At 43.8% G+C, this 24,846-nt stretch overlaps 1 protein-coding gene across 3 annotated transcripts in view; it reads right to left on the reverse strand.

Annotated features, from left to right (window-relative positions):
* Window positions 1-9,804, reverse strand: part of PUM3 (pumilio RNA binding family member 3) — a 36,142-nt gene extending 26,338 nt beyond the window's left edge. Inside the window, exons 1-5 of one of the 3 annotated variants that reach the window (XM_030566206.1) lie at window positions 9,718-9,804; window positions 8,226-8,317; window positions 5,888-6,070; window positions 1,258-1,393; window positions 602-677 (exon numbers count right to left, since the gene is read on the reverse strand). In XM_030566206.1, coding sequence (XP_030422066.1) covers window positions 602-677; window positions 1,258-1,393; window positions 5,888-6,070; window positions 8,226-8,307 — 477 coding nt within the window. In that variant the 5' untranslated portion in view covers window positions 8,308-8,317; window positions 9,718-9,804. Of the gene's footprint in view, window positions 1-601; window positions 678-1,257; window positions 1,394-5,887; window positions 6,071-8,225; window positions 8,318-9,200; window positions 9,609-9,650 lie in introns of those variants that run through there. The other 2 variants (XM_030566207.1, XM_030566205.1) reach the window with 2 other exon arrangements.
* Between the last annotated feature and the right edge of the window lie 15,042 nt (window positions 9,805-24,846).

Below are 24,846 nucleotides of genomic sequence, written 5' to 3' on the forward strand. Positions count from 1 at the left end.
CAAGACAATATGATCAGGATGCTCAATCTAACAAAGTAGGCAGCATCGAGCAGCCACAATTTCAATTCACTTTAAAACCCAACAGTTGACTATGCTTCACTACAATACACAGTGAACATACACACCCAAAAAGTGAAGTAAAAATAATGAGACTGTTAGTATTTAAAATGTAATGGTAGAAATGTGCACCAGGGCATTAACTTTCGTGTAGGGTTTTTAAGAGAATCAATCACAAAAATCCACTACAAGTACAACTCTTACTGAAACTGCAAGTTAACCAAAGTTCACTTACATCCAATGGGAATTTTAGAGATTAGAATGCTGGCTGCTAAAGCCACCTGATCAGCAAAGTTTTCCTGGCACTATTATCCTAAAAGACTAGGAGCATAGAGTGCAATCTTTTCAAACCCAATGTCTTCATTCGCTGAAACCTAGTTCTATCTGGATATTTTCAATGTCTCCTGTAGCTTCTGGATAAATAGGGTTGTACTGTATGGTTCACAGGTCATTTAGTGCAACACACTTTTTCATTATTCAAAAAAAGGGATTTATCAACTTGCACATTGAGTTTTAATTACGTGTGTTACTGTATTTTTCTTACAGTTTTAATTTTCCCCTGAAGCAGTTTATGTAGTTCATTTATTAGCTTCTGTCGCTTCTCCTTGTCACAGTTTTTCCTACAAACAAAAACAGACAAGCAGGAGAATCTTAGATGAGAAAGCAGCTTTTTGGAAATACAAAAATAACTGGAAGTCATGAGCAAGGCGGACAAAAAAAAATTTTTTAAATGAACTCTCACAAGTCCACGTTTAGGTACCCATTTACGAAAGTCCTGGCCAGAAGCATAAGTATATTTCACTTCCTAAAGGTAAGGGCAGATCGTAAAATTTCAAAGAGACTCAGCCAGTGGGAATCTAAGGTCCTGAGAATTTAACAGGATCAGGCTCAAATTATCTTAATCTAAACGATCTCCCCTGAATTTATGCCCACTTATTATTATTATTGTACACTTTTACCACGATCAACCCAGGTGCCTCAAGACTATTTCTACCGTCAGCCATCAAAATTTAACTTGAGACTGCCAGAGAATTCTCATTCAAGCTAATCAGATTATAATCTATTCATGGAATTTACTTGGAGAAATACAAGCATACCCATTCATGAAGGTATCAAAGACAGAATAAGCAATAATAATAAGTAATAAATAATTAATTAAAAAGAACTGTATGGAAAAAACCATAATAGAGCCATTATTACCTTCTCACACTTTCCCATATCTGTTTTGATTTGATGATTACATCATAATTTGTTTTGTCATTTAATTGTCTGCTCTGCTTTAATTCCTTCTTTTTCTTTTTAAAATCATTCCATTTAGGCTTCTTAGGTGCTGACCCTGATGATAAAAACAAAACATTATTTATAACAAAGTAACAGTCTTCTATTGGAGATTGGGGGGCAGATCCTCAACTGGTGTCCAATGAAGTCAATAGAGTTATGGCAATTGACATGAGCTGAGGATCTACCATGACTGCCTAGCTAGCTAATCTGAATGGGTGAATACATACTAAACACTTGGGGTGGGATTCACAGGGGGACTCGAGTACTGAACTGCACTCTTTAGTTGTCTAAGACCAACATTTAGGTGCCAATGGCATTCACAAAACCCCTGCTCAGCTGCTACCTAACTGTAGAAGCCTATGTTTCCACTGACAAAAGTGGCAATCATGCCTAATCCCTGGTGGGATGGGGATTCCCAACCTTCACCTACAGGTACTGATCTAATAAGTGTGCTTATAGGCTGCTTTAAAGTACATCTATCTGACGGGGCTCCACACAAAATGAAGGATGTAGTGATGGTCGCCAGTATTCATCAGAGCAGGGATGGTACCTTGTCTCCCACTTCCCAGGTATAGTCTGTAGCTCTCTGAATATCGAAGCATTCATACAAAGTGGAACATCATCAGCAGGAGAGGCTGAGAGAGATCTGCTGCACGATATCCCAAAACCCACTGATTAGGGAACTCACCTGGGACGTGGGAGAACTGGGTTTAAGTCCCTACTCCAACTCAGTCAGAGTTGAGATTGAACCCTGGGCAAGTGGAGATTGTCTGCCCAGGATGTGGGAGCCATGACTTCAGTGCCTACTTCAGAAGAGTTCACTGCTGTGAATCATGAGTGGAGGGAGGTGCCATCCTTTGACCTGGATTTAAGCACCTAACTCCTTTTGAGGAGCAAGGCTTAGACCAAACCCCATCCTCCACATTTCCTATTGGCTAGCTTAGGCAGCTCCACCCTCAGCATGACGACTTTTGTGAATCCCTCTTTTTAGCCATCTAACTTTCCCCATGCATTTTATAAGGAACCTGGCTACCTAATTTTGGTTTGTGCATTCCACAAGGAGGCAGGTAGTCTAATAGTCAGGCACTGTAATGTTCAGTTGTAGCCCCCTTTGTGAACTGCATTGCTGGTGACTTGCTAGGCCCGGCAGCTTCTGCCTGGGAGATATCAGATATTGGAAGAGCCAGACAACTGCCACGTTATTCTGAAAGCTTTGACAAAGGATAGAGGTAAGTTAAAGTCTTAACGGGATGAATTCTGACCCAGAATACACCCACTGCCCATCTACATCAGAATGTGGCTCAACACATCCCCCATTCTGACCTCACTCCCCACCCCCAAAAAGTGGGAGAAACTTAAATCACCATTTTTTTGTGATCTCAGACAACAAGGAGCATATGCCCACAAAAATTAAATTTGATGGGGTTCTTGCCTTTCACATCCTTGAGATAAACTGTCAGAATTCAAAAATGATGTGCTAGAAAAGAATTCATTCCCAATCGCAAACACTACACCTGCCTCTGATCATTACCACTGGCACTCTCTTTTTATGAAGGAATGTAGATAAAAAATAAATATTCAAAAGAGGAAAAATGTGAAACTAAAGGGCACAATCAGTTTATGATCTACTGCCCTCTAATAAATGACAAGTCTTCTTATATACAGATTTCGTCTCTTTTAAAATTTGTTCCTATTGACATGTTAATGTCTTTAGCTGGGATCTGTTCAAGATGTTTTCAAGTATGTAAAGCACTGGAGGGGAACAAAAAAAGATTCTCAACAGAGGAGTTCATTTATAGATTTAAGTATACCTGCTCTAACAATTACCCACTGTGACTTTATATGTAAAGCCTTCTTGCATGCTTAATCCTTTCATTCAGTGGGATTCATTAGGAGCTTTTACTATACAGTGGGTAAAGACTGCTGCACAGCAAGATTATTACTTTAAAGGGATTCTTCATATGAGATGTCATAAATGAACTTCAAGGTGCAGAAAAAGTTGACTAATGTTTGCTTTTAGCTTTAATCATCTCGTAGCAAAATTAATCACTATATACAATACAGATTCACAGAATTGAAAAGTCAAGGGGCAAGGCGTGCTAACTAGCACTGTTCAACTGAAGCCCAACCGAATGGATGAATCAAACGCTCACTCTCTTAACAATAAACTGTTTAACAGTTTAGCACTACACACTTCATTTTTCTCCAAAATAAAAAGTCTTCCCTTTTTTAAAGGACTGCAATTTACGTAAGGAATTTTAGGCCACGTCTACACTACCGCCGAATCGGCGGGTAGTAATCGATCTATCCGAGATTGATTTATCACATCTCATCCAGATGCGACAAATCGATCCCTAAATCAATGCCCATACTCCACCTCGGCAGGAGGAGTAAGTGGAGTTGACGGAGGAGCCACGGCAGTCGACTTGCCACCATGAGGACGGCCAGGTAAGTTGAACTAAGATACTTCAACTTTGGCTACGCAAATAGCGTAGTTGAAGTTGCCTACCTTCGATCGACCCTCCCCTCCCCAGTGTAGACCAGCCCCGAGAATCAGTTTATGTCTCAGAATAAATCACTATTTTTTAAAAAAATAGAAGTGAGCAAATAAGAGAAGAGAAAAGTTAATAGAAAACTGACAGTCTCTTGATATAGTTAGTGACAATTCAAGTGTTGCTTGAAATTCAAATGAGCAAGACTGAAGGCTTACAGTTGTTTTAAGATAAAATCCATTAAAAAAAATGAATGTAACTCTGATTTAATTTGACCACCACCTCTATTTCTATAGTTTTAAAAAATTAGGAGTATTCCCCAAACTAAATCAAAGTTAAAACAAAGTTAAAACAGTGAAAAAACAGAACTTCAGTGTGATTGTATGAGCCTCCAGTTTCCCTCAATTATTAAGCCACATTTCATTTGTGACAGCCCTTTACGTGCAGAACTGTACGCCTGTGGGAAGCAGCAATCAAATGACAGCTCTCATTAAGAGACACCAAAACCAGAGAGTTTTGAAACTATTAAAACAGTGACAGAACTAAATATTTACTAAAAAGTGTCTGTATTTGCACATACACAGAAAAATAAATTTACAAAAATGCAAAAACATCCAGTATAAAACACTGATTGAACTGGTGAATAAATGCTATAGGCCTACAGACCAACAGTACAAATGGAGAAGAAATGCCTTTGTTCTTCAAGTTTTGGCTACGATTCTTAGAAGTACGATACAAGACAAAAACTGATGACTTCTACATTTTGACACCAACACTAGTGGTTAGTCAGCAGCTGGTGCTCTTGTATTAAAGGGGGGGGGGGTCTCTCCTCAAAAGGAGACCATCTCCAAATGGCCTTTATCAGATCTGTGTAAAAATAATCAGTAAGGTTGAAAGGCAGATGATAGAAATAGTCACAGCTTTAGTTTAGTCATTTATTACTTGAAGTTCTCTTTGTCACTACAAGCTATTATGCATCAGTTTATGACAGGACTGGGCAACCTTTTTAGCCCGAGGGCCACATCTGGGTATGGAAATTGTATGGCAGGCCACGAATGCTCACAAAATTAGGTGTTAGGGTGTGGGCTCTGAGGTGAGGCCAGAAATGAGGAGTTCAGGGTACGGGAGGGTGCTCCAGACTGGGATCGAGGGGTTCAGAGGGCAGGAGAGGGATCAGGGCTGGGGCAGGGGGGGTTTGGGCACGGGAGAGGATCAGGGTGGATGCTCCAGGCAGCACTTACCACAAGCAGCTCCCAGAAGCAGAGGCATGTTTCCCCTCTGGCTCCTAGCGGAGGCACGGGCTGCTTCCGGGAGCCACACAGAGTGGGGCAAGCCCCTGACCCTACTCCCCCAGCTGGAGTGCCGGAGCACCAGCCCCAGACCCGCTCCCCTGGAGGGCTGGATGTGACCCCCAGGCTGTAGTTTGCCCACCCCTGCTTTATGTCATCATACCAAGAAATTAGTCGATAAGTTTAGTTTACTGGTGGACTGCCTATGTTAAACTGGAATTTTCACTGCCACAGACTGTGGGTCACATGACTTGTATAGTAATCAGTTTAAAATGGCTGAAATAACATTTTCCATGGGAGGTCCAACAGAGTGCTACAGAGAAGCATATTTTATAGTTAGAGTTTTATTAGTATTAGAAATACTGTGGAAGTTGGTGATAATATAGGAGTGTATTGAAAAGAATAGTAAGACAATCCCCTTCTCCCACTATATTTGCAGTGCAGGCAGCTTGGTTCCTCGTATATTTGTGATCATGCCTACCTCAAATTTCTACTATGAGGTTCTCAGGATAACAGGGCACAAGCATGACCTAATTACTTATGTCTCTGGTGATTACAACAGAGAACAGTCAACTCGTACAGTTAAAAAGCCTTTTCTACAATCCCACACAATTCAAGACACTTATACCATATCCCTGATCCCACTTAAATCTATTAACATATTTTAGAATATATATTGTTGAAAGAAAATACGCTTCCATATGATTGTAAGAGTATACTTTGCAGATGATATATCACTTCAAAAGGAAAAAACAACAATATACTCACCCCCCTCATTAGCCTCCTGGAGTTTTCTCTTCTTAGTGAACTTTTCTGGTTGCTGCTTACTCTTGAATTGTTTCACACTTGCCTTACCAAGTTTTTTGTTTCCTTTCTCAGACTTCTTGGATGTGAATTTAGGCTTTCCTTCTTCACTTCCTTTGCTGTGAAACTTCTTTGGTGGACGAGAATCTATGCAGAACAAAAAAGAATTACCATATATACTCGTTCATCGGCCTGTTCATTTATAAGCCGACCCCCCAAAATGGATAGGTAAAAATAGGAAAAACTGTATGACCCTTTCATAAGCCGATCCTAGATTTCAGGGATTGGAAAACTTTGGCTCCCAGCCTATCAGGGTTGGGATGTTTTGTTTACCTGGAGCGTTCACAGGCACAGAGCCCCTCAGCTCCCAGTGACCGCGGTTTGCAATTCCCGCAGCTCCCACTAGCTGGGAACTGCAAACTGCAGCCACAGGGAGCTGAGGGGTGTCATGCCTGCAGATGCTCCAGGTAAACAAAACGACAATGTAATATTCAATTCAATGATTCCATAGAGTTTAAAATCATGAAATTTTGGTGTAGACCCATTTATAAGCTGACCTCCACTCTTTGATGCGTCACTTTTTTACCAAAAATATTCGGCTTAGGAACGAGTATATACGGTAAATTGAAAAGGACACAATCTTAGGACTGATATTATTTTCCAAGTTTCTCTCATTATTAAGTGTTTTAATAATTATCTTGTAACAATTAGATTGTGCACAATACACCAAAATCCATGCATGCGGACACAGAATATATATATATATATATATATATATATATAAAAATCAGATCCTGAAAAGACCCCAGCTTTCTTACTAATCTATAACAATTTTATATCCCACCCACCTAGCCTTTTCATCATAGCCTTATCATCCTTCTACTTTTGCCCTAAATCCTTCATATAGATGCAATGCAATACCAAAGGTGAACAGAGGATAATTCTAAAGGAACAAAGCTGTCTTATTGGCAGTAAGAGTTTCACTGCCTCCGAAATCTAAGGCCCCAGTCCTGCAAACATCTATAAACAAACTATTTGAAGAACACAAGTAGTCTAATTGGTATAATGTGAATGCATGCAAGTTAGTTTATCTCTGGCTTGTATCTGGTGACTCTAGATACAAGGCATGGTAATTGCTCACTCTTGGATGCTCAGAAAACTTCTACCAATGAAAGCAACCAGGCACAAATGGCATAAAATGGCTAAATGTTTTGTGTGATGGTTCCAAAGCAAATTGTGGCAAATCTACACACCTTCTAAAGGTCCAGTTTGACAGCTATGACAGCAAAATACAGGAACACAACATGTATACATTTCAACAGGGCAATTTCTCCTCTTTTCTGTTTATTAAAAGCCTCTAACTGTGGTATTCAGTAAGAGACAGCAAAAATTGTGAGCAAGTAGGCACTTACATACAACTTATCCTCTCAGTTGCACAATTAGGTTGTTTTGTTCTTTTTAAAAAAAAAATTTTAACCTAGGTTATGCCTACACTGTGTACCTCTGAGATCTCCTGTGTAGTCACTCTTTGCCGGCACGAAAGAGCTCTACTGCCAGCAAAATAAAATCACCCTCTACGAGTGGCAGTAGCTGACAAAGCTCTGTCCACACCAGCGCTTTTCATCAGTAAAACTTTTGTCGGTGAGGGGTGTGGGTTTTTTCACACCCCAACCGAAAAAGTTTTATCAACAAAAGTGCAATGTAGCCTTAGAGAAAATAACTGTCAATGGATTTTTTAGATGTATGCTTCCTGAACCTAATAAAGGACTCTGTTCTTGCTCATATTAATTATTCAAGTTATTTTCATAGTGAAACAGCTTTATATCATTAATTTGCCATCTGGTGATAATGCTGAATATTTCTCCCCTCGCATTTAATAAAAATAGGCAATGCATGAATGTGAAAGTGAAGAGAGAAACACTAACTTGAGCTACAGTTCCCTAAAGTGCCTCAATCCTATCTTGTAGCAATTTTGTTATTCCAGTTATGAGAGACTCTCTTAAGTAGAGAATGCAAAGCAACTACATTCTTCAGCATGGTTGGCAACTTGGGAAAATGTGGATTAAATTGAGAACATTTTCAATTTTAACCCAATATAATATTTTGGATCAGACTTTCAAAGTTGAAGGGTTTGCACATTTAGCCCACTTGCGCCATCTCAGCTCATTTTCAATATTATATTTAATGTATTGTTAGTAAGATTAATCCACTTATGCAGATGAATTTGAGTTTGTTGTACCTGTTGCATTCTCCACCCTTCAATAAGAACAGTTTTATGAAATATTATTCTTTGCAGTCTTACCATTGTCTTTTTTAAATTTATGTTTTCTTTGTGGTGCTTTTCCATTTTTCCCCATGAATCTCTTTTTACCTTTGGCTTCCATAGCAGTGACACTGAAATACAGAAAAAGAGGCACAACTTGTTGGGGACCATGAATGGATGTGTCTGTTTTAGTTCAAGAGCATAATGACTTCTCTAACTTTAAAAAAAAATCCTTTGTCATAAGCTATATGATAGAACTGACAAAAGAAAACTAGTAGTAATAGACTGTGGCAATAATTTATAATTTTGTATCTCTAACTAGTACTTTTCTCATTATAAATTTAGTTTCCCATTTCTCTTGTAATCATTTGTGAATGTGATTACCAAACCAGTTTAATTTATTATAGCTGCTTGTCTAAATATCCCATAATGTTCATGGTCAATGGCATTCTCCCTCCCACCAAAAATTCTCCACGTTAAATACCTCTGTTTTTAAAATAAATGATAAAATGCTATAACCGAATATTTCTGAATATTTTTGTATAACATCAAGCTGAACACTAAATAAATGCTATGTTTTATCACTAGGAAGTTCTGTACTTCCATTTTTTAGGGAGACATCATCTATTTTCACTCCTAAAGGTCCAGATCCTGCAGTTAAATGCAGGATGGGGGCAGAAGTAAAAGCAAACTGTATGTAAAACCTTGTTTACTAAGTGTTTAATATTTGTACTGTGTCCAAGAATTCAGGCACCTTAAGGTCTCTGTCCTGAAGAGCTCAGAATTAAGTTAAGACTGACAACTTAGAATAAATGCAAATAAGGAAGTGAGAATAGGACAAGGATACATAAATAAAACCTCTCTATCCTGCAAACGTTAATGTGTGCACTTAGCTTTAAGCATGCAAGTAAGGTTAAGCACACAAGTGTTTACAGGACTGGAGCCTAAAAAAGTACAATAAACTTATAATAGTAATGTGTACTTAATAGAAGCTCAAAAGTAATATACCCACACCATTCATTCATTGAATCTGTCCAAATTAATCCTGTCAGAGGCTGCTGCACAACGCATCGAGGAGGGATGTGAAGGAGGAGAAGGCAGAGCCCTGCTGGACAGGTGCAGGAGGCAGGACCCGATGTCCGTGGGTAAGGAAGTCAGGCACGAAAGGCGCTGAGCGGGGTATGAAATCGGGGCTGACAGACGCCAGCGCTTAAGGGCTTTGCGAGCCGCAGGAATTCAGCGCACTCAGCACAGGGCACCCGCGCGGTATCACCCATCAGACGGGCCAGTCGCAGCGCGTGTCCCAGGAGTTTCTCAGCGGGCCCTGCCCCCTCACCCGCCCCCGCGAGACGGACACCGAGGGATCGCCACGGGCGACCTCAAGATCCAGCTACCGCCGTGGAGCCGGACGGGCCGAGCCTGGCCGGGCCTAGCAGGGAGGTCGCGGGGCTGGGGGGGACCTACCCTTTCTCGCACACGACCCCTGCCCGCAACAGGCGGCTCCCCCCAGCAGCCTCCGGCCCCCACTCACCCAGACACGTGCGCTGCTCCGGCAACCCCGCACGCACCCCTGCTTTACGGCTACCGTGCTTGGGGAAGGGGAGGGGTCCCCGGGGCGTTCCCCATTGGCTAGCCAAGCAGAAGTGGCGCGACAGCGTCGGAGCAGGCTGCCGTAAAGCAGCAGAAAGGGGTGGGCTCATCACAGCGCGAGGGGTTGTTCTGGTTGGTGCGTGCACGGCCGCACACCCTCCCTGGCGCAGCCTGGCGGCGGGATCGTGTCTCCCCGAGTCCCTCCAGCTGCCGCAGACCCGAGCCGGGCCGAGCCGCCGGGCGGTCCCTGCGCCCACACTTCGACACGGGCGGAGCCCGGCGGGAGTCGGAGCTGCCCCGCTGGAGATGCCGCGGCGGCGGCAGGGCGGTGAGCGAGGCCCGCAGCGCACCTGCGGACTCCGGGTGGGGTGTGAGTTCCCGGCCGGGCAGGGGCAGGTTCTCAGCAGGGGGCTCTTGGCTTCCCTCAAAACCTGCCTCTTGAGGACACAGTGGGGCCCGGCTGCAGCCTGCACCCTCCCCCGCTCCCCGGGATAAAGTTGTAAAACAACCCAACTACATGGCATCCGCCTTCAGTACCCCCACTGTAAAAACTATGCCAGCATCACTGTGCTGGGAGCCTGTTTGTCTCACCGGCTCCCAGCTTCCCACCTATGCAAAGATAAGTCTCTGGCTTGATTTTGTGCCTTTGGTTGTTGCCCGTCTGGTTCCACTCACCACACCCTCGCTTCCATCCCATGTGTCACTTTGGGCTTATCAGGGAGCTGACCTGAGGCTGTCTCTGCCCTAGCTGGTTCAAAGAACCCTTTGAACATTGCCATTTAACCACACAGTATTTTCCTGTTGCAAGGTGTAACATGCTGCTGTGGTCTGTGATGGGCAGTGCTGGCCTATGTGTAAAATCTAAGGAGTTTAATGTCCTCACTTTTGACTTTAGGTTCTTTTTATCTAGATTTCTCTTTTAAAAATAAATCCACTGCTAAAGATCACTGTTTGAAAGTGCTCAGGTCCGGTACAACTCTTCCCATGACAGTGCTGAAGTTAATTATATTGTAGTCTGTATTCTGTAGTGGGTCAACTCAGGTCTTGAACCACCTGTTGCATGTTACTTAGGCTACATCTAGACTACCCGCTGTATCGGTGGGTTAAAATCGATTGCTCGGGGATCGATATATCGTGTCTCATCTAGATGCGATATATCGATCCCCGAGCACGCTTATATCGATTCCGGAACTCCACCAACCCCAAAGGGGTTGCGGAATCGATGGGGAGCCGCGGACATTGATCCCGCGCAGTGAGGACGGGTGAGTAATCCGATCTTAGATATTCGACTTCAGCTACGTTATTCACGTAGCTGAAGTTGCGTATCTAAGATCGATGTCCCCCCGTAGTGTAGACCAGCCCTTAAAGTGAGAGTAGGCACTCCCCTTGGGTGTTCCAAAACTAGCACTTCCAAGGAGCAGTATTAAAGTTAGTGAAAAGTTGCTTCTTTAAAACATGTCCCATATATAATATGTGGGAAGATAAAGTCACTCATACAGTTTTAGTCTTTAGCTGCTGCTTTGATTTCCCTGAAGGTTATATACTTAGTATCCTTTGACTGATCAGGAGGTCACTGCTATAACTATCAGTATATCTGTATTGTTATGTTGTAGGGATTTTTATTTATATAGATAGGTTTTGAGCTATAAAGCCTTCAATAGGCCTAAACAGGGCCTGCATCGCTAAGGCCACGCCCCACCCCCTTTGTACCATATTGCCACAGTTACAGTTAGTGGCCCCTTGGTTTAAAACAAAGAGTTGCTAGCAGGGCATTCTCCTGATCTTTGGAATTCATTCACCCACTTAAGGTTAGAATAAATCTTCAGACCCAGCTCCAGCTGGTTTATATTGCAAAGCAGTTAGTAAGCTACCTTAAAGATGTAATTAAGGATTCCCCTATACCATCCTATCACTATGAACATGTAGAGATGGGGAAAGTATGGAGTGAGAGAGATTTTGGTCCCTGGTTGTCTCAAGGTGGGGTGGAAAGGTGGATTAGAGTTACCTTCCCCCATGTTGACTGTGTCATGCTTAGCTAGGGTGACTAGATGTCCCATTTTTAAAGGGACAGTCCCATTTTGGGGGACTTTTTCTTATATAGGCGCCTATTACCCCCCACCCCCAGTTCCGTTTTTTCACAGTTGCTATCTGGTAACTTACTAGCTTAAATCTGGTATGCTGCCACCAGCCAGAATTTAGTGTCTGGCACACTTTCTGTTTCCCCAAAACCTTCCCTAGGGAACCCAGACCCAAACCCCTTGGGTCTTAAACAAGGAGCAATTAACCATTCCCCTCCTTTTCCCCTCAGACTTTCCCCTCCCTGGGTTGCCTTGAGAGGCTTCACAGTGATCCAAACTCCTTGGATCTTAAAACAAGGAGAAATTAACCATCCCCCCTCTTTTCTCCCCACCAATCCCTGGTGAGTTCAGACTCAATCCCTTGGATTTTAAAACAAGGAAAAATTAATCAGGTTCTTAAAAAGAAAGCTTTTAATTAAAGAAAGAAAAAAGGAAAAATTATCCCTGTAAAATCAGGAAGGAAAATGCTTTACAGGGTACTCAGATTCATATAGACTAGAGGGACTCTCCCCCCTCCCCCCCGCCTTAGATTCAAAGTTACAGCAAACAGAGGTAAAAATCCTTCCAGCAAAAAGACACATTTACAAGTTAAGAAAACAAACATAAGACTAATCTGCCTTGCCTGGCTATTACTTACAATTTTGAAACATGAAAGACTGATTCAGAAAGATTGGGAAAGTCTGGAATCATGTCCCATCCCACTCAGTCCCGAGAGCGAACAACGAACCAAACAAAAAACACAAACAAAGACTTCCCTCCACCAAGATTTGAAAGTATCTTGTCCCCCTATTGGTCCTATGGTCAGGTGTCAGCCAGGTTTACTGAACTTCTTAACCCTTTACAGGTAAAAGAGACATTAACCCTTAACCATCTGTTCATGACACGGCCCCCAAATCTCAGACAGTGTGGAATCACACTGGCGGTGATTTCTTCCTTGAACTTTAGAATAAACAGATTAATAAAACACATGGACCTTTACATATACTACTAATTATGTAAACTACAAGCCTTTTCACATTTTAAGGACAAGTTTTAACCAGTTGATTCTGGGAAACTTTCACAGGAGAGTGCATCAGCTACTTTGTTAGAAGCTCCTGAAATGTGTTGAATTTCAAAATCAAAATCTTGGAGAACTAAACTCCATCGAAGAAGTTTTTTGTTGTTTCCCTTGGCAGTATGAAGCCACTTTAGGGCGGCACGGTCGGTTTGTAGCTGGAAACGCCGTCCCCAAACGTATGGGCATAGCTTTTCCAGGGCATACACAATGGTGTAGCATTCTTTTTCACTGATTGACCAGTGGCTTTCCCTCTCAGACAGTTTCTTGCTGAGAAACACGACAGGATGGAAGTTTTGATCTGGTCCTTCCTGCATTAAAACTGCTCCTACACCACGCTCAGATGCATTTGTGGTTACTAGGAATGGTTTGTCAAAGTCTGGGGCCCTTAGCACAGGATCAGACAGTGTTGCCTTAAGCTGGGCAAAGGCCTTCTGACACTTATTAGTCCACTTAACTGCATTCGGCTGGGTCTTTTTGGTCAGGTCTGTTAGTGGGGCAGCGATTTGGCTGTAGTGTGGTACAAAGCGCCTGTAATACCCAGCCAAGCCTAAGAAGGATTGGACCTGTTTCTTTGACTTTGGGACAGGCCACTTTCGGATAGCATCCACCTTGGCCTGTAGAGGGTTTATTGTTCCTTGACCAACCTGGTGTCCAAGGTAAGTCACTCTGTTTTGGCCTATTCAACACTTTTTAGCCTTAACAGTTAGTCCTGCCTGCCTGATGTGCTCAAAGACTTTTTTCCAGGTGTTCTAGGTGTTCTGCCCAGGAATCAGAAAAAATGACCACATCATCGAGGTAGGCAACTGCATATTCTCCCAGTCCTGCTAGAGACCATCTAGAAGTCTTTGGAAGGTGGCCGGGTGCATTTTGCAGCCCGAAAGGAAGCACATTAAATTCATACACCCCTGCATGGGTAACGAATGCTGACCTTTCTTTGGCGGGTTCATCTAGCGATACTTGCCAGTACCTCTTGGTTAAGTCTATTGTAGAGATGAACTGGGCACGTCCCAATTTCTCCAATAGTTCATCGGTGTGTGGCATTGGATAGTTGTCGGGATGAGTTACAGCATTTAGCTTACGGTAGTCCATGCAAAAGCGTATTTCCCCATCTGGTTTGGGTACCAGAACCACTGAAGATGCCCATGCACTAGTAGAGGGGCGGATTATACCCATCTGTAGCATGTTTTGGATCTCCCGTTCTATAGCAGCTTGGGCATGAGGAGACACCCAGTAGGGTGGGGTTCTAATTGGGTGAGCATTACCTGTGTCAATGGAGTGGTATGCCAGTTCAGTCTGTCCTGGGGTGGCTGAGAACAATGGGGCGAAGCTAGTGCACAGCTTCTTGATCTGTTGCAGCTGCAAACGTTCCAAGGTTGTAGAGAGGCTCACCTCTTCCACGCCATCGTCACTCTTTCCTTCGTAGTAGAAACTTTCAGGCCACTCGGCGTCATCTTCTCCCTGGGCTGTAAACTGACAAACCTTTAAGTCTCTGGAATAAAAGAGCTTGAGAGAATTAACATGGTACACTTCAGGGTTGAGGTGGGAAATGCTATGAGATAGTTAACAGCTCCTAGGCTCTCTTGGACTGTGAATGGCCCTTCCCATGATGCTTCCATCTTATGGGCCTGTTGTGCCTTCAAGACCATAACCTGGTCTCCTACTTTGAAGGAACGCTCTCTGGTATGTTTATCATACCAGGCCTTTTGCTCTTCCTGAGCATCCTTCAGGTTTTCTTTAGCAAGGGCTAAAGAGTGTCAGAGGGTACTTTGTAGGTTGCTTACAAAGTCTAGAATGTTAGTTCCTAGAGAAGGTGTAAACCCCTCCCATTGCTGCTTCACCAACTGTAATGGCCCCTTAACTTCGTGGCCATACACAAGTTCGAATGGTGAAAACCCTAAACTGGGATGTGGTACAGCCCTGTAGGCAAAAAGCAACTGCTGCAACACAAGGTCCCAATCATTGGAGTGTTCATTTATGAATTTATGTATCATGGCCCCCAAAGTTCCATTAAACCTCTCCACCAGGCCATTGGTTTGATGGTGGTAAGGGGTGGCAACCAAGTGATTCATCCTATGAGCTTCCCACAAATTTTTCATGGTCCCTGCCAGGAAATTAGTTCCTGAATCTGTAAGGATGTCGGAGGGCCAACCTACCCTGGCAGAAATGTCTGTTAAGGCCTGGCACACAGTTTTAGCCCTGGCATTGCTTAGAGCTACAGCTTCCGGCCATCGGGTAGCAAAGTCCACAAAAGTCAGTATGTACTGCTTTCCTCTGGGGGTCTTTTTTGGAAAGGACCCAGAATATCCACAGCTACTCGCTGAAATGGGACCTTAATTATGGGGAGTGGCTGGAGAGGGGCTTTGACCTGGTCTTGGGGCTTTCCCACTCTTTGGCACACCTCACAAGACCGGACATAATTGGCAACGTCCTTGCTCATTCCCTCCCAGTGGAAGGACTTCCCTAACCTGTCTTTGGTTCTGTTCACCCCAGAATGGCCACTGGGATGATCATGGGCTAAGCTTAAGAGCTTTCCCCGGTACTTAGTTGGAACTACCAACTGTTTTTGAGGATGCCAGTCTTCCTGGTGTCCATCAGAAAGAGTCTCCTTGTATAAAAGTCCTTGTTCTACAACAAACTGGGATCGGTTAGAAGAGCTGAGAGGCGGTGGGGTACTCCGTGCTGCCGCCCAAGCTTTCTGAAGGTTGTCATCTGCTTCCTGTTCAGTCTGGAACTGTTCCCTTGAGGCTGGAGACACCAGTTCCTCCTTAGACTGTGGACTTGGGCTTGGTCCTTCTGGAAGCGATGTAGGTGATGGGGTTGTTTTTGTTGATGCTGAACAGCTTTCCGCTGGTGCTCTATGCGATATTTCAGGCTCTGGCTGAGCCTCTGGGGTAGGGTTGTCTGCTGCTTCTGCCAGTTCAGGTCCGCTGGTGCCCTCTGGCATTGGGGTTGGAGATGGGTTTGCAAGTGCTGGCATCAGTGCTGGCAACGGTTCTGGTGCTGGTTGTTTTTCCAGTTCTGGTTCTGGGACTGGATGCACTATGGCTGTTGCAGTCGCTGGCAGGGGATCCGGGTCCACCACCTCTGTCTGGGTCTCTGGTAACACAGACGGGGCCCTTGTGGACGGCTCAGGAACAGGGATGGGTCTGGAAGCTTGCCTGGCTTGGCTGCGTGTAACCATTCCCACCCTCTTGGCCCGCTTCACCTGGTTGGCCAAGTCTTCCCCCAGTAGTATCGGGATGGGATAATTGTCATGGACTGCAAAAGTCCACATTCCTGACCAGCCCTTGTACTGGACAGGCAGTTCAGCTGTAGGCAAGTTTACAGATTGTGACATGAATGGGTAAATTGTCACTTGGGCCTCTGGGTTGATGAATTTGGGGTCCACTAAGGATTGGTGGATAGCTGACGCTTGTGCCCCCATGTCTCTCCACGCGATAACCTTCTTTCTGCCCACTCTCAAGGTTTCCCTTCGCTTTGAGGGTATTTGAGAGGCATTTGGGCCTGGGGATCTTTGGTGTGATGGTGGTATAATGAACTGCACTCGGTTGGGGTTCTTAGGGGCAGTTGGCCTTTTTATATGTCCCAGTTCATTACATTTAAAACATCACCCAGCTGACTGGTCACTGGGCCGAGATAGGTTGCTGGAGACTGGTGAGGTGGGGCAATAGGGTGTCTGGGGCTTTCCTTGGGTTGTAGGTGGGGTCTTGGGTTGCCCTCGGTGATAGGGTTTATTTTCGGTTTGCCCCCTGTGATATTCGCTCCCCTTGCTAGTAGCTTTTTTCTTTTCTGCCACTTCCACCCATCTGGCTCCAATCTCCCCTACCTCGGTTACAGTTTTGGGCTTCCCATCTAGGATGTACCTTTCTATTTCCCCAGGAACACCCTCTAAGAACTGTTCCATTTGCATTAGGAGGGACAGCTCTGGCAGAGAGTTAACATTTGCTCCTGATATCCAGCCATTCCAATTCTTTCCAATGTGGTAGGCGTGTTGGGCAAATGACACATCTGGTTTCCACCTTAGAACTCTGAACCACCGACGGGCATGCTCAGGTGTTAGCCCCATTCTGATTCTGGCCTTGGTTTGAAAAAGTTCATAATCGTTCATGTGTTCCTTAGGCATTTCAGCCGCCACCTCTGCTAAGGGTCCACTGAGCTGTGACCTCAGCTCTATCATGTACTGGTCTGTAGAGAAGTTGTACCCATGGCAGGTCCTTTCAAAATTTTCTAAGAAGGCCTCAGTATCATCACCTGCTTTGTAGGTGGGGAACTTCCTGGGATGGGGAACAATACCTGGAAAAGGGTTGTTAGGGTTGGCTGTTCCATCCTGCTTAGCCTTTTCTAATTCCAGGGCCTCCCTCTCGAGCTCCAAAGCCCTCCGGTGGTCAGCCTCTTTGGCTTTTTCTTCTCTTTCTTTCATCTCTAGCTCTTTTTGTTTCATCTCCATAGTTCTCCTGTGGTCAGCCTCTTTGGCTTTCTCTTCTCTTTCTCTCTCTCTTTCTTTCATCTCCATCTCTTTTTCTCTTATCTCTAGCTTTCTCCTGTGGTCAGCCTCTTTGGCTTTCTCTTCTGTGTCCAGCCTAGCCATTTCCTGTTTAACTGCTTTCTTGGCACTCATTTTTCTGGTTTCTTGTGCTGGCTGCACCCCTCTGCAGCTTACTGACTGAGATGCTTCAGCTCAGGCTGCTTGGTTAACAGAGATTTTCTAACTAGCTATACCCGAGAGATAGAAAGAAAGAAAACAATTCAACTTGTAAATGCCTTTTGCTGGCTGTCTGCTGGCTCACAGCTTGAAGCCTCCTCTTAACAAAGACCCTTGTTAAAAACTTAACACCTCTGCCCTCAGGCTGCTTTCCAAGCAGCTAGAAAGGAGAGAGAAAAAAATCCTACTGGCTTTTGGTTCCTAAAAATCCCAACCGCTGCTCACCATGTCAAGGTTTTCCCCCCACTTTGAACTTTAGAGTACAAGAAGTGGGGACCTGCATGAACACTTCTAAGCTTAATTACTAGCTTAAATCTGGTACGCTGCCACCAGCCAGAATTTAGTGTCTGGCACACTTTCTGTTCCCCCAAAACCTTCCCTAGGGAACCCAGACCCAAACCCCTTGGGTCTTAAAACAAGGAGAAATTAACCATCCCCCTCCTTTTCCCCCCAGATTTTCCTCTCCCTGAGTTGCCTTGAGAGGCTTCACACTGATCCAAACTCCTTGGATCTTAAAACAAGGAGAAATTAACCATCCCCCCTTCTTTCCCCCCACCAATCCCTGGTGAGTTCAGACTCAATCCCTTGGATTTTATAACAAGGAAAAATCAATCAGGTTCTTAAAAAGAAAGCTTTTAATTAAAGAAAGAAAAAAAGTAAAAATTATCTCTGTAAAATCAGGAAGGAAAATGCTTTACAGGGCACTCAGATTCATATAGACTAGAGGGACCTCCCCCCCTCCCCGCCTTAGATTCAAAGTTACAGCAAACAGAGGTAAAAATCCTTCCAGCAAAAAGACACATTTACAAGTTAAGAAAACAAACATAAGACTAATCCACCTTGCCTGGCTATTACTTACAATTTTGAAAAAGATTGGAAAAGCCTGGAATCATTTCCCGTCCCTCTCAGTCCCGAGAGCGAACAACGAACCAAACAAAAAGCACAAACAAAGACTTCCCTCCACCAAGATTTGAAAGTATCTTGTCCCCCTATTGGTCCTATGATCAGGTGTCAGCCAGGTTTACTGAGCTTCTTAACTCTTTACAGGTAGAAGAGACATTAACCCTAAACCATCTGTTTTTGACACCTGTTCTTAGCACAACTCAGGATTTCGCGCTCAGTCCAAAATAGCCGAGATCTGTTGGCCGAAAGGACACAATGAAAAGTTTATCTTCCCTCTTTCCCCAAGGCTGGGATTGCGCACTGAGGTTTGGGAATTGTGGCTGGAGGAGAAGGTTTTATTCTCTTCCTAATTTTAGGGAGGCTTCTGCCTTTATTTTTGTTTGTATTACTTTGTTTATATTTTTAATATATGTCAAAGGCATCCAGAGCTCCACTTTGGAGGAGGCTCTAGCTCTTCACCTCAGTGAATTATTGCAACAGCTTGACTTGTGAACTAGTCATTTGTACAGATATTACTAAATAATAATAGGTAATTAGTGTAACTAAATAGTATCCAGGATGGAAGAAGTAGGTGATTAAAGAAATGCATCCCACACTTAAGAGAAGAAGAAAATACGTTGTACAGCAAGCAGACATTTTCCTCAGTTATACTGAAATTTTTTGTTTTACAGATTCACCTATATTTTCATTTAAAAAATAGACTTCCAGTCCAAAGGTAAGAGAAATTAATAGAGGAGGTAGTGATGGGACTAGGGGTCCAGCTCTCTGCCTTCTGAAATCAATGGCCAAAAAACACCAAACCCACCATTTAATTCAAGGGCTGCAGGATTGGGGCTACAGCAGTAGTTAAGTACTGTATAACTTTAGAAGTGGATGTACTGTAAAATGATTAGTAGTAGTTATGTAGTATCATAGATGTGCATACCACTTTACAAAACAGAACTGTCTTGCAATCCATGGACCTGTGAAGCAAGTAATTATTTTTCACTGAACATTTGCTTCAAAAGTGTATTCTTCTGTCTCTAAAATTAAAAAGTGTGTAGTCTCTGGATACTCCCAGTTGAGTGCCCCCCTCTCAGCTATTCACTAGACTTTTGTGAGAGGAATCCAAACGTCTGGACTGCTAGCTGTATGAAGTCTCCAGAGCCTGACTGGATCCCAATCACTGCCCTACTCTTGTAGTCTCTAGATATACTCTCAGGGCACAGAGCCTCAGTCTTTCACCCCCCTGGCAGGGCCAGCTCCAGGGGTTTTGCTGCCCCAAGCAGCCAAAAAAAAAAAAAAAAAGGCCGTGATGGCGATCTGCGGCAATTCAGCGAGAAGTCCCTCACTCCGAGTGGGAGTGAGGGACCCTCCGTCGAATTGCCGCCGAATACCTGAAAGTGCCACCCGGCTCAGGAGTGGCTGCCCCAAGCAACTGCTTGATTAGCTGGTGCCTGGAGCCGGCCCTGCCCCCTGGAATCTGTTCCTATGGCTCAGTGCTGACCTTGCAGCCTACCTCATAGCTTAAATACACCCTTTCCCAGAATTCTACCCAAAGGTGTGAGCCTTCTGGGTTACAGTTTAACTCTTGTGGGAGGCATATGGTAGTTGTGAAGTTTTGTAGTGTTGTGCTGCGGTGGGGGGACCTTTGTCAAGTGACATCCTACTCAGTCTCCTCAGGTGATCACTGATCCTTGCCAGGTGCCTTTGTTAGCCAAAGTGACCTCTCCCCTGACAAACCAGTTCTGGACAGAAGCCAGCTTTTGTCTAGAGTGCTTCCTTCTTGACTAGAGAACAATCAAGATTTAACAATCCTGTATTGCTAGGCCTTTGACACTACCCCATTGGAATTTCAGTCCAAAATTGAAGCAAAAGAATAAAAGAGAAGACAAAAGGCTGTAACTTCAAAATGTGGTTTGCAGCTTCATAAGGATACATACAGAGTTTGTAATCTGAGACAGAATTTGTAAATTGTATAGCTAGAATCCCCAGATGACGACACATATACCCATCACTACAAAGCAGACCAAGAGTGCTTTAGAGAATGTATAAATGTTCATGACCAAACTAAATACGGCATGAGGTTTTTGGTCACAATTTCAGGGGGTGCGATCCACAAAAGAACTTTAGCATTTCAACACCGAATTTTGCGGTATATAATTTTTAGGTGCCTAGATAATCACAGGAACAACACTGCGACCCACAAAGGCTGAGTTAGGCACCTAGGCTACTATACAATGAATGGGGAGAAATAGGTATCTTAGATGGTGATCCACAAAACCGGCATGCTAGGCAGGAAGCTGTCTAAGCTAGCCAATGAGTGATGCTGATGAGAGAGGTGCGTGCTAAGCCACATCCTTCTCACAGGAATAGGCTTGGCTACACTTGCGAGTTAGAGAACATTAAAGCAGCCCCGGGCACCCTAACTCATGATGTGTCCACACTCGCAAGGCACGTAGAGCGCTCAGAATCTGCAGCTGGAGCGCTCCTGGTAATCCACCTCTATGAGAAGTATAACGCTTGCTGTGCTCCCCAGCTGGCAAACACAGATTCCTACTAACATTATAACCACTGCACTTCACTCCCATGCAGGGCACCAGACATTACAGGTGGCTTTCAGCCTCAAATTGCTCCCTCAAGGCATCCCTAATCTTTGCAGCCCCACACTGGGCCCCTCTAATAGCCTTGCTCTCTGGTTGTTCAAATTCAGCCTCCAGCATAGGCGTGCGCAGCACATTTCATTAGGGTGTGTACCCAGGGAATTTCATATATTTATTTTTTTTAAAGATGAACATTTATTGAATAGTCAATCATAAAGGACATTATTTTTATTCATCAAACAAACTAGAGAAACTAATTTTAACTAAACTTAATTTTTTTAAAAATTAATAACTAAATTTTACTTAAAAAATGAGGCACAAAATACCAAATTTTTGCTGTAGAGGTAACCAGGTGTATACAAAGATACAGTCAATTTTCATGATCTTTATCTTTAACCAGATAATGAGCTAACCCAAACGGACCAAAACAGATTAAGGTTTCTTCATCTTCCTGTCCTGGAGAATGAGACGTCGCTCACCAGGTGTTGTGGACTTAAATTCCTCAATCACATCATTGTAATTAACTGACGAAGCCAATTGTTCAATGTACAAAATCATAAGTGAGTCGAGTTGCTGTTGGGACATCGTATTTCTTTGGTTTTTACATGTGCTAGTTTTGAAAAGGCTCTTTCACATGAAAAGGCTGTAACAGGTAAGACTGCAAAGCATTGAATAGATTTGTAAAAAGCCTGGAACATGGAAGACCGATCCGATTCCTTTAGCCAATCAAGCCACTCTCTGGTGGTGTCCGTAGTGCTACCTCTAGGAACAGGTCCTTCATAACCTCAAAACAATCCGACTTCAGCTTCCAGCTCATCTTAGGACATTTTAAATTTGTTGGCAATGATTCTCATATCGTCCCTGCCAATGTCTAAGCTCAGCAGTTTTCCCATTGCAGTCACAATGTTACAAGTCTCCTGTTCAAATCACTGGTCAATGCCGGTAATCATTGAGTCTAGGAGTGGGTAAAATGATGTTATTCTCTCCTGCTACTCTTTTGTATCAAAGTGATGTTGGGACTCAAATGCATCATCAATACAAGTGGACGTTTTTTCTTCTTAACTGGGGGAATCAATATATCATTCTCTACACACATTTTCACACTGTCATTGAAAAAGATTGAAAATATTCTGGGCCACTTCTCATTGCAGCCAAAGAGTTACTCAAGCTTTTCACCCCTGTCATTGCAGTAAGTAAGTTGAGATCTGGCGCTTGAAGAGCCTTACTCACTTTTACCACCATCTGGAGAATAGGGTGCATCATATGAAGGGCAAAGATGAATGAATTTAGTTCATGGATATGGCCCCTGGCTTTTATTTTAGCATCAGCAAGGCAAGTTGTTTCAGTAATCTCTTGTAAAGCTTGTAAAATGATGGTGTAATTTTGTTTTACAACAGCCACTGCTTCTGCTCTGCACGCCCATCTTGTGTTTAATAGTGACTTCAAAGTCTTCAACTGGGATCCTACTTCTTGTGAAATCTTCTCCATTACTGCATGTCGCACAAGAGTCCCCTCCATGAAGGCATAAAGAGTCTGAATACCACCAAAAAAAATCAAAGACAGTTCTGTTTTGTTTACTTGAAGTGCATGCATTTACCAGGACAAGGTTCAAACAGTGCACATAGCTGTGTACATAAGAGTATTTCACTGTTTCTTTCTCTACATTTCATTTGAACTCCCGCAGTACATCCAGAGATAGTAGGTGCACCCTCAAAACAGACAGACACCACTGATGACCAGTCAATTTTAAGAATGCCAAGGACGTCATTTAACTGGTCAAAAACAGACTGAGCATCAACTGTTAATAGTCTCTGAACAGACAGAAAATGTTCAACTGAATGTGTTTTTCATTATCAAAATAGCACATCACAATGGACATCTGTTCATCGTTCCACAGGCAGTAGTGTCGTCAGCAATTATTGAGACCATTTTTCCATTTAGTGAAGACACAATCTTTTGTTGCACAATGTTGTGCAAAGCCACAATTAAATCATTTTGGATGGGATTACTCAGATAGGTAGCATTTTGAGGAGATTGTTCCACATGCTTTGCCATTACGGGATCATATTTCTGGAGCATATTGACAAGATTTAGAAATAAACCTTTCTTAAAACTGTCAGCTTTTTCATTGTGATCTCTGAATGGTCTCCCACCTTTTGCCAAACACAGAACAATGTCAATCAGTCGCTCCATTACACTTCAGTTATGGCACTGTTCTTCTTGTGTAGACAGCTAAGCCTGCTTGCCCTCATTCAACAATACATCAATAGGTTTCCCTTCATTAAAACTTGACCATGAAGAACAGCTCAACAAATAAGATTTTGACAGTTGGTGGTTTTTAAAACATTTGTTAGCTCTATGCCAGTTTCTGAATCCCTTATCAGTAAATGTTGGATCTCCAAGGATTACAATGGGCATTTCGACTTTCCCTACGGTGATCTTCTGGTCTGGGAAGAAAGTCCCAGCTTGCCGCTTCCTAAACAGGCCTGTGTTCTGAAAGATGCATGCGTCATGCACCTTTCTAGACCAGCCTGCGTTAATGTCAATGAAATGGCCACAGTGATCCACAAGCACCTGGAGAACCATAGAGAAATACCCCTTCGAATTTATGTACTTGGAGGCTAGGTGGCCTGCTGCCAGAATTGGAATATGCGTCCCATCTATCACCCCTCCGCAGTTAGGGAAACCTATTTGTGCAAAGCCAGCCACAACTTCATGCACGTTACCCAGAGTCACGGTTCTTCTGAGCAGGATGCAATTAATGGCCCTGCAAACTTGCATCAACACAATTCCAACAGTCAACTTTCCCACTTCAAACTGGTTAATGACCGATTGGTAGCTGTCTGGAGTTGCCAGCTTCCAGATTGCAATAGCCACCTGCTTCTCCACCGGCAGGGCAGCTCTCAATCTCATGTCCTTGCGCCGCAGGGTGGGAGCAAGCTCAGCATATGGTCCCATGAAAGTGGTTTTTCTCATCCAAAAGTTCTGCAGCCACTGCTTGTCATCCCAGACTTGCATGATGATGTGACCCCACCACTCAGTGCTTGTTTCCCGAGCCCTAAATGTGGCCCTTCCACTATGTTGAGCATGTCCGTGAATGCCACAAGCAATCTCGTGTCGTATGCATCATGCAAGTTGACATCATCATCGGACTCCTCACTGTCAGTTTGTAGCTTAAGGGGTAACTTGACTTCAATTCAGTGACGTGCTGGTGAGACCCATCAGCATATTCCTCAGCAGTTTGGGATCCATTGCCGCAGACTGAAAGGGAAAACAGAGCATGCAGTACAAAAAACATTGAAAGACGGCGCCAATGTGGACGGAAGCACAGGAATTGCTGGGATGCAAAGCAATGCATCAGGGGGTGTTGGGACAGGATCCAGAATGCCCCTCCATCTCCTTCCCACAAGCCACAGTTCCAGAATGGGAAGAGGTGCTCTGTGGGATAGCTGTCCATAATGCACCGCTCCCAGTGCCGCTGCAAATGTGGCCACACCAGTGCACTTGCAGCTGACAGTGTGAGCACAGTGCAGCGCTTTCCCTGCTGCGGTCTCCGAGGGCTGGTTTAACTCACAGCGCTCCACATCTGCAAGTGTAGCCAGGCCCTAATATGGGCTGCAGGGAAGAGCCTATCCCTGCTCACAATTCACAGACTGGAGAAGATAGGCTTTTGGCCACTGAAGTCACGTGGAGCCCAAACCAAAATGGAGGTTCTCTGTTAGAGCCTTTAGCCTAGTGGATAGAGAAC

The sequence above is a fragment of the Gopherus evgoodei genome, chromosome 6 (assembly GCF_007399415.2).
Source record: "Gopherus evgoodei ecotype Sinaloan lineage chromosome 6, rGopEvg1_v1.p, whole genome shotgun sequence".
Classification (NCBI taxonomy): Eukaryota; Metazoa; Chordata; order Testudines; family Testudinidae; genus Gopherus; species Gopherus evgoodei.